This window comes from Lynx rufus, unplaced genomic scaffold (assembly GCF_022079265.1).
Source record: "Lynx rufus isolate CCGP_SWC_20201006 ecotype Redwood Valley unplaced genomic scaffold, mLynRuf1.p SCAF_7, whole genome shotgun sequence".
Lineage (NCBI taxonomy): Eukaryota > Metazoa > Chordata > Mammalia > Carnivora > Felidae > Lynx > Lynx rufus.
The window spans coordinates 81,325,350-81,336,161 of NW_025814889.1; the positions used below are offsets into that span (position 1 = coordinate 81,325,350).

Here is a 10,812-nt window from a genome sequence, read left to right on the forward strand (position 1 = left end):
CAAGAATAATTGATCTAAGTCAGAGAAACCATTAACTAAGTGTTTCACTCACTCAGTTCTTACACAGTTGAGTGACTCACATGTCACCCTTAGGGTGACCTTATATCATAAGGTTATCTACCAATTATACACATTATATAATTATACACATTATATAATATTTGTTACTGAATCAAGAATAAAATAAATCCTAACATCATCCTTAGAGAGCCAGCAGTAAATTTGGAATATATTTTCCTTAAAATCAAATTACATGGCAATCATTGTCTTTACTCAAATGAAGGTGAAGTATGGAGAAAGCTCTTCCACCCCAAAATCAACAGCTAGGCAAAATATAGACCAAATGTATTCTTCAGCTATAGGTACAAGGGATTCAAATAAATAAACTTTCTAAAATTGAGAACTTCAAAATCATTGGGTGCATTGTTTGCATCGATGCCTCCCAGACTGCCATAATGCCCCTTCCTTTCAGTTATGTCACTGTTAAAATAGAATTAAGTAAAAGTATTTTTTTCCCCAGAATCTTTCTCAGAGCTTCTTTGACATCTTTGTTTCTCAGAGAGTAAATCAAAGGATTCAGCATGGGAGTGACTAGGGTGTAACACAACGAGGCCACTTTACTCAGCTCAGGAAATCTGTCAGGAGTGAGATACATAAAAAACACAGCACCGTACAGCACACTCACGACTCCCAGGTGTGAGCTGCAAGTGGAGAATGCTTTCTTACGTCCCTCAGAGGAGCGTATCTTGAGAACTGTGGACACAATATACAAGTAAGAAATAATAATAACTATGATGGTAGGCAAGATGATGATGCTCGATAAGAAAAAGGAAATCATCCTATAGATGAAGAAGTCAGAGCAAGATATCCTCTCAAGTGGGCGAGTGTCACAGTAAAAGTGGTCAATGGACCGAGAGCCACAAAAGGACAGAGTAAATACCATGCTTGTCTGAAGAACCGAGCTAATGCAGCCACAGATATAAGAACCAGCCACCAACTGAATGCAAAGACGTGTTGACATCTGGGAAGAGTAGAGGAGTGGGTTGCAGATGGCAATGAAGCGGTCATAGGCCATAGCTGCCAGGAGAAATCCCTCCGCCACGATGAAGAGGGCAAAGAGAAAGAGCTGGGTCACACAGCCTGCAAAGGAGATGGACTTGCTCTCAGACCAGAAGTTGATCATGGCCTTGGGTGCAATAACAGACGAATAGAAGAGATCAATGAAGGACAGGTTGCCTAGGAAGAAATACATCGGTGTGTTCAGCCGGGGATCAGTCATAATAATGGTCATCATCCCAACATTCCCTAGGAGGATCATGGCATACACAAGCAGAAAGATCAGGAAGAGGAGAATGTGGAGCTCAGGGCGGACCCTGAAGCCTACAAGGATGAAGTCAGTTACTTCCGAGTGATTGTCTGTTCCCCTGTCACCCATGGCAGAAACCTGCTGAAAGGGACAAGGAAAAATGAACAAATGAAACCTGTGCTTTGTTTCTAGTGACACAAATACTTTCTTAAGTGTGGAAAAAAATTAGTTATATCTTAATTAAATATTGTATATGAAACCATGTTAATGTCATGAAGAATCAGGAATTTGGATTAGATAATACGAGATCCATGAGACTGTTTTTCTGTTAAGCAGTGAAAGAAGTTAATGGGTTATTGTATTTTAGGTCATAATTTTGCTGAGTATTCACCAAGAAAGTAACATAATATGTGGTCTAAAATTCATCACTTTTTGAATTTCTATTCCTAATATATTCATTGTTAAATAATTAGCTTTACCTAAAGTAAAAATGTAACCTAAAATGCAGGGAATACATATAATCTGTATGATAGTGCTATAGCCATCATGATTCACTGTCCATATCTGAATCATTAAAAGACAGTACAAAATATATTTAGAAATATGTTTACCTTCTTTTATGTACAATCTTTGGTTTCCATTATTACTGTGCCATCTCTAAAAATGGAATAAAAATCATAAGTTATTGGTATGTTAAAATTAATAACATCAAAATAATCACTAAACCTAGATATAATTTTCTAATGCTCTTTCCAAATCTATGTTCATTTTCTCAGGTCAAGGATATTCCTCCCAAATAGATGCATTTTTATTGCCTTGTTATATATATTTTACTTCCATTAGTAGGTGTGTGAATCACACAGATTCACTTAGCCATTTTCTTTAGAGCAGAGAAGAAGCTGATAAACATTCTAATCCTCACATGACAGTGAGTAACTTCTATCAAAGCTGTGTCAATTCAAGGGCTGTCACTCTTTAGTCAGGACAAGCCAATTAAGGAATATATATTAAAGGAGAGTTCCTTTCTTATATTCTATTATGCCTTATATATCTTAAAATGAGCACAATGGGATGACCATGGATATTTGAGGACCATAACAACCTTCGGTCTCCAGAGTCCATGATCACTTGGTAGAATATCAACAGTACTTAATTTACTTCTGATACCTTTCTGCAGGAGTTTTCCACATTGAGGTTTTGTTCATCCTCTGTGATGGATTCCACTGGGAGAGGAGCAATCATAAAGTCAATTATGGAGACAGAAGTGCAGGCTCAAGGGCTGTTGTCCATGAGGACTGCAGTAACCTCAGACATAAGCAAATAATCTAATAATAGTCCATATATGAGGAGCTTTTCTTCTCTGGTTGTGTGTATCCTTTGGGAAATTTCTCTAGACTTTATTTTCTTCATTGACAAGGAAAGACGTTCTGGTAATTATCATAGCATAGATATTGGTAAGCATAAGGAAACAGATTTAAAGTTTGTGCTATTTAAGTTTAAAACGAATGAATATATTAAATCATCATAAATTACATTTGCTATGCTTTAAAAAAAGATAGAAGTTAACTCCAAATTATGATTTACCTGTATTTCCTGATGTCGATGTGTTTCATGCCATGACAAGTGCCCTCTAAGTCACAAAGTCAGATAATGTTTTGCTAATCTAAGCTTTCTTATGTGTAAGTACTAAATATTTTGAAGATATAGTGGAAGAAATGATAATTTAAAAAATATTCTAAGCATTCTTAGCATGAAATTGGATAAGAGATCATGATCTGTATTTAAAAATCCTCAATAATTATGTGTGGCTAAAGACTACAGTAAAACCAAAGACATAATACTCTAATGAAACAGCGTATTATAATTATGCAGATGCCATTTTCCCCTGAAGATTTCCATAATTTAATTATAATTCTACTTTTAGAAAATCTTTTTTATTTAAAAATTATTTCTAGAATTACCTGGATTTTTTTTAGTGTGTACATAGCAAAACATATGGGCCCGGCGCGTTCCTTTATTATAATGCAGCATTAGTAAAAGTTTGGTAAGTGTAGGAAGAGTAAATAGTTTAAGTATCTTAAACTGGAAATTATTAATGAAGGTGAATTGAGGCCTGTGAAGTTTGGAAAGGCTGGAGGAATTTCTGGGTGACACTCTAATAATGACCCTTAGAGCAATATAATAAGATTCACAAAGATAGGCTACCATCGGAGATACAATTTAAAAACACAGAACCTTAACTGTGGTCCAGAGATCAGATACATGGAAAAAAAAGATGTCACTGCTTCCTCATCCATCAAAATAGCTTCTCTAAGGAAGTTGGGGACTCAACAATGCTGCAGAAAATAGCCCATATGTACCCACAACCTTCCTAAGGTGACATTTCCATGGTAGAAAATGTTGAAATTTTCTACCAAATTCTGAGTTTGTGTGGGTCTCATTGGTAGAACAAACTCTGTGGCAGGAACCACAGTATTAGGAGACATTTGAACTTTCCAACACCTCCAAGGGGAAAGCACATGTGGTAGAGCTTCGCTATCCAATTGATCAAATGTACCAGAATCCAATTCCTGAAACTGCCCACGATGGCATTAGCAATGAAAACATGCTAGTGCTCAAAATACATAAGAACACTTACTGCCATTCACTAGTCTGATGGGACATAAAGAAACCCTCCACAGATTCAACGATTGAAATCATTCAGTGTGTGTTCTTTGATGATGGTCAGCTTAATATAGAAATCAGTTAACTATTAGATAATGAGTTGAGAAGGGTCTAATGGCATGGACATTAAAGATACTCCCTAAAACTCAATAGATTGAAAAGAACTCAAATTAAATTTTGACTAACTTTGAACTAAATAGTGCGCTATGTTATGTCTAAACTTTTGCAATTCAGTGAATGAAGTACTTAGAGGGATATATACAAAGCAATATAGGTAAAGACTATAAACAAGAAAAACATGAACAACTGGATTAATCTTCTATTTTAATATAGTGAAAGAGAACATAGCAAGTCAAACAAAAAAAATGAGAGTAAATTTTACAGATAAAAAATCATGAAATAGAAACGTGGATAATATAGGATATTCACATGGCTTAACATTTTTTTTTCTACTGGCTATTTTAGTATGTCTTATTAAGTTTTAATTTTAATTCCAGTATAGTTAACATACATGTCATATTAGTCTCAGGCGTACAATATAGTGACTCTTCAATCGTGTACCTTATTCAATGCTTATCATGATAAGTATACTCTCTAATCCCCTTCCTTTATTTCCAGGATCTCTCCAGTCACCTCCCCTCCTCCCCTCTGGTAACCATCAGTTTGTTCTCTGTAATTAAGAGTTTGCTTCTTGGTTTCTCTCTCTCTGTGTCTCTCTCCTTTTTCCTTTGCTATTTATTTTTGTTTCCTTAATTTCACCTATAAGTGAAATCATATGGTATTTGTCTTTCTCTGACTGAGTTATCTTGCTATCTCCATTATCCTCTCTAGCTCCGTTGATGTCATTGCAAATGGCAAGATCTCATTCTTTTTTATGGCTGGATAATATTCCATTGTATATTTAGACCACATCTTGTTAATCCATTCATCTATCGATGGACACTTGGGCCACTCCATAGTTTGGCTGTTGTAAATAATGCTGCAATACACATAGTGTGTGTGTCTTTGAATTAATGTTTTTGTATTTTTGAGTAAATACCCAGTAGTGTGACTGCCAGATCAGAGTGTAGTTCTATTTTTAACTCTTTGAGGGAGCTCCATACTCTTTTCCATAGAGGCCGCACCAGCGTGCGTTCCCACCGACAGTGCATGAAGGTCCCTTCATGGAGAGCTGCATCCTCACCCACATTTAGCCATTCTGACAGGTGTGAGGTGATCACATGGCTTAACATTGATTCTCAGAAAGACTAGTAAGATGTATAAAACCCTAACCAAGATAACAGTGGAAAAACAGCAACATTAAGTCACAAGTATCAGGAAAGAAAACGAGATAGCACTACAGACAGATACTCCTGATATTAAAAAATATATACAGTTGACCCTTGAATAACATGGACTTGAGCTGCATGGGTCCACTTCCATGCACATTTTTTTTTCAACAAATACAGTACAGTGCTGTAGATGTACTGTCCCTTCCTTATGATTTTCTTAATAACATTTTCTTTTCTCTAGCTTACTTAATTGTAAGAAAACAGCATATAATACATATAACACACAAAATGTATGTTAATCAACTGTTTAGGTTATTAGTAAGTCTCTGGTTGTCAGTAAGCTATTAGCAGTTTCATTTTTAGGGAGTCATGAGTTATATGCAGACTTTCGGCTACATAAGAGTTCTATGTTCCCGACTCCTGGTCAAGGGTTCAACTGCATAATAAACAATATTTTCACCAAAAATTAAGGATTTGTTAAAATAAAAAAATTGAAGAGATCAGGGTGATGTATGAAGGAGAAATATACATTTTAAAATGTCTCCTAAAACAATTAAATTTTTATTAACAATTTTCCCATGAACAATGATTCTCTTGTAATTGGCTCCACTAGTGTTTACTACTAAACATTTAAGAAAGAAACAAGACCATTGTTACAAACCCAAGAACGATCATAGAGGCAATATTTCCTAGCTGTATTTATGAGTCTCTCATAGTTATAATTTAGAAATTAAAATACAAATTATAGGTGTGTCTATCTCATAAATTTCACTCCAAAACCCTTAAACAAAAATAAACAAATAAAATATATCAATATATAAAGAATAGTAAACTCTCACTGAAATGTCTATTGACACTACAAATATAAATGTCTTTTAGTATTTAAAAAATAATGAATTTAAGGTATTTACACATCTAGTCATTTTTTTGTGAATTTTTATACAGTAAAATTATTAAACACCTGCTATGGAACATATTAATTAAGTGAATATTGCATTGGTTAAATGAAAAAGAAATATATCAAGGGACAAAATAACCTGTCCAAAAATAAACATATATATTGATATATATGTGTAAATAAGCCTATCTGTCTATCTATGTTCAAATAACTTTTGATTCTGTGTTTTTTACATTTGTTTATTTATTTTGAGAGAGGGAAAGAGAGAATGTCAGCAGAGGAGGAGCAGAGAGAGAGGTAGAGAGAATCCCAAGCAGGCTCTGCGTTATCTGTGCAGAGCCCGATGTGGGGCTCGAACTCACAAACTCATGACCTGAGCCCAGGTCAGGAGTTGGACACTTAAGTGAGTCACCTAGATGCCCCTGTTGAATCCACTTTTGAAATAGGTGCCAAGGGAATTCAATGACAACACATTAGTTTGCTACAATTGGTCCTAGAAAAATGGGCTTCTCTAAGCAAAAGTCTGAAGCCTACATGTTTCACGAAGTACAAAAGACAACTCAAAACAACTTCTTCCTAAACATGAAACCTGAAGTTTTATAATTTCCATCAACTGGTGAATCTGTATATCTGGGCAGTGACCTACTACTCCAGCAAACAAGGAATAAAACAATGATATATACAAGTACATGGATGAATCTTAAAAGTATTACTCAAGGTGAAAAAAGGGACACTCAAAAGCTACCAACTATATGATTCTTGTTCTGTGACAATAGCAAATAAACAAAACCATAGGACAATGTGGGTTTTTCAAGGGCTGTGGGTGAGGAGTAGGGATTGACTACAAAAGTACATAAGGAAATGTTTTGGAGTCCTGAAGATATTATTTATTTTGACTTGTCAAATTTATAAAAGCATGCAGCTGAAATTTACTGTTCGCAATTTAAAACCCTAAACCTGACCAAAAACCCCCCAGGAAACAAAACAAAACCATAGTGTAATTTGGGTGGTGTGAAAAGTCAGTATAGTTGATGTGTCTTTTGAGATCTATATTTTTGGGGACAGAAAAACTGGGAGTTTCTGTTTTAGTCTGGTGTTTGCTGTGTTAGCCTGGGAAGTGGATGGATGTATATCGTTTTTAGGGATTTTAATTAATTAATTAATTAATTATTTTAAATTAATTTATTTTTTTAATTTATATTTTATTTTTTAAAATTTATATCCAAATTAGTTAGCATATAGTGCCACAATGATTTCAGGAGTAGATTCCTTAATGCCCCTTACCCATTTAGCCCATGGGTAAATTTAGCACATTATATATATATGTGATATATATATCACATATATATATCACATATATATATATATATCTATCACATATATATATGATAGATATATATATAATATATATATCTATCACATCTTCTTTACCCATTCATCCATCGGTGTACATTGGGCTCTTTCCATACTTTGGCTCTTGTTGATAGTGCTGCTATAAACATTGGGGTGCATGTGTCCCTTTGAGACAGCACACCTGTATCCCGTGGATAAATGCCTAGTAGTGCAATGGTGGGTCATAGGGTAGTTCTATTTTTAGTTTTTCGAGGAACCTCCATACTGTTTTCCAGAGTGGCTGCACCAGCTTGCATTCCCATAGTTTTTAGTTATTTTAAATTGACATCACTGACTTCATATGCTCTTCTATATGTAGGACACATTTAACAATGAAAACAACACAAATAATGTAAGAATTTTATCATAAAATGTCAATATTTCCATTTTATCCAGACTATCTAATCTCAGATCTATTATATTTTTGATAAAAATGTCAAATGGTAAATTAATCTTTGCAGTGCGTTACATGGTTTATTTTCAAATTATTTTTAGATATAACGAATTAAAAATTGTAAAGTTACTGTTTTTCAACATAAGGAATGAAACAGTCCTGGGTAAAGGCCTCTGTCCCTGATAGCTCCTTCTCTCTACTTCCCATTTTCTCCTATTAGTTCTGAGATCAATGCTGTTTTCAAGCATGTCCTCCATATTAATTTAAAGTATTATTTTTTAGGGCGGCTCAACAAGTGACTGTAATGACAGTCTCAAATGTACAGAGAGACTTCATGGGACTCAGTCTTTAGAAGAATAATAAATTCAACCCCAAATATGGCAAAGAACTAGTATTAAAGAGATATTTTATGTATTTAAATTCATTCCACAACATTCCTCGCTTGATATCATAATGTTTTTTTTAACTGTATCTTTTTCTAAATTTTTAAAAATATTTATTTATTTTTGAGACAGAGAGAGAGCATGAATGGGGGGAGGGTCAGAGAGAGAGGGAGACACAGAATCTGAAACAGGTTCCAGGCTCTGAGCTGTCAGCACAGAGCCCGACACGGGGCTCAAACTCAGGGACCGCTAGATCATGACCTGAGCCCGAGTCAGACGCTCAACCGACTGAGCCACCCAGGCGCCCCGATATCATAATGTTTTTGAAATCCTTGCACGTAGTATTTCTTCTTACTGTTTCATCCTAAAATGGAGCATGACAGCAGTTGGCCTTCTTTCATTGTTTCTCTGCACCACCTGTCTACTCTCCTTGCATTTCCTGTCTTCACTGCAAAGCTCACAAGTTGTGTCTCTTAAGCCCGATTCCTGGATGTCATTGCTTTCTCTATTTTCTTCCTATAGGCTTGCATTCTTTGCTTCACTCTTACCTCAAGACAATGTCAAGTTTCTTGAAAATGCATCATTAGATGTCTTTTTACATCCCCAGTACTAATATCTTAGATATGGATCTTACCTTTTTTGTTTGTTTTAACCATGGCAGACCCTGACTTCCTTCAATCTATTTTATGCATTGCAATCAGAGTTATTTTCTTGTCTGCTAACATTGTTCAATGACTACTTGTTACTATAGTACAAAAACCCAAGTTGATACTTGGAAACACTTTTAGGGATTAATTTTGAAATTCAGAATGACAATTTTTGATGTTAGACTTCAGTGTGGGGGTAAGGATGGCATTTTTGTGACCACTATGATCACGCTAACGAGTGACTCCCAGTATATACAGATGAGTCATTCACGTCCTTATTTAGAAGCTAAGCATCTGTTGTATTAATATCTTTAATTCATCTGAAAAATCTGAAAAATACACGCATGTGCTGTCTCTGTTCTTCCTCACTTGACAGACAGCTGCATCTCCTTGTGTAGTGCCTCCCAGGTCCCAGAGACACGATGGTGAAGGTTTGAGTAAACAGATTTAGCCACATTGGGTGCCTGGTCAGCATGACTGTTTTTAACTCTGGCAGAGTGGATTTTGTCATCATCAGTGACACCTTCGTTGACCTCAACAGCATGGTCTACTTGTCTCAGTATGATTCCATCCATAACAGATTCAATGGCACAGTCAGCACTGAGAACAAGACACTTGTCATCAATGGGAAGCCCATCCCCATCCTTCGGGAGCAAGATCCTGCCAACATCAAATGGGGTGATACTGGTGCTGAAGTCACTTCACTACCATTGAGAAAACTGGGCTTATCTGAATGGAGCCAAGAGCATCATCATCTCTGCCCCTTCTCCTGATGCTCCCATGTTTGTGAAGGGTGTGAACCCTGAGAAGTATGGCAACTCTCTCCAGATTACCAGCAATACCTTCTGCACCACTAACTATTTGGCCTCTGGTTAAGGTCATTCATGACAACTTTGGCATCACGGAGAGACTCATGCCCACAGTCCATGCCATCACTGCCACCCGGAAACCGTGGATGGCTTTTCCGGAAAGCTGTTGTGTGGTGACTGAGGAGCCGTCCAAAACATCATCCCTGCCTCTAATGGTGTGGGCAAGGTCATCCTTGAGCTGAATGGGAAGTTTGCTGGCATGGCCTTTCATGTCCCCACCCTCAATGTGTCAGTTATGAATCTAACCTGCTGCCTGGAGAAAGTTGCCAGAATGATATCAAAAAGTGATGAAGTAGACATCAGAGGGCACTTTCAAGGAAATCCTGGGCTACACTGAGAAGCAGGTTGTCTCTTGTGACTTAAACAGTGACACCCACTCTTCCACCTTTGATGCTGGGTCTGGCATTGCCCTCAATGACCAATTTGACAAGTTCATTTCCTGTTACCACAATGAATTTGGCTATAGCAACAAGGTAGTAGACCTCATAGTCCATATGGCCTCCCAGGAGTAAGAGCCCCCTGGACTACTATTCTCACTGATCATATAAGAAAAAGAGAGAGTCTCTCAGCTGCTGGAGAGTCCTTGCCCCAAATCATTCCTCAACGCACTGAGAATCTTCTGACCTCTACACAGTTTCTATCCCAGACCCCCTGAAGAAGGGGAGGGGCTCAGGTTCCCCTATTCTGTCATGTACCATCACCAAAGTATACTGTATCCAGCCAGAAAAATACCTGTGCATGTACAGATGCTGTTATCAAATTTTTATATAAAGATTTAATTTGTTTTAAAGTGTTTCTGATCATGTACACACACACACACACACACACAGACGTGTGTGTCAATGAATATACTTAAATACAAATATTTTATGTAAAAATGGATATATGTTTGTGTGTATAACTAGTTGTGTCTATGTCTAGGAAACTTTGGATAATTTATTGGTGGAATGCCAGTTGAAACCATAAAAGACATATACACTCTTGTGGA

At 36.4% G+C, this 10,812-nt stretch overlaps 1 protein-coding gene and 1 pseudogene across 1 annotated transcript; one reads left to right on the plus strand and one right to left on the minus strand.

Moving 5' to 3' along the window:
* Positions 1–472: 472 nt before the first annotated feature.
* LOC124501919 (olfactory receptor 9K2-like) lies at positions 473–1,486 on the minus strand. Its single transcript, XM_047066367.1, has one exon. The coding sequence runs from the start codon at positions 1,433–1,435 to the stop codon at positions 473–475; it is 963 nt and encodes a 320-aa protein (XP_046922323.1). The 5' UTR covers positions 1,436–1,486.
* A 7,891-nt stretch (positions 1,487–9,377) lies between these two features.
* On the plus strand, positions 9,378–10,336 carry LOC124502111 (glyceraldehyde-3-phosphate dehydrogenase-like; annotated as a pseudogene).
* The last annotated feature ends 476 nt before the right edge of the window (positions 10,337–10,812 follow it).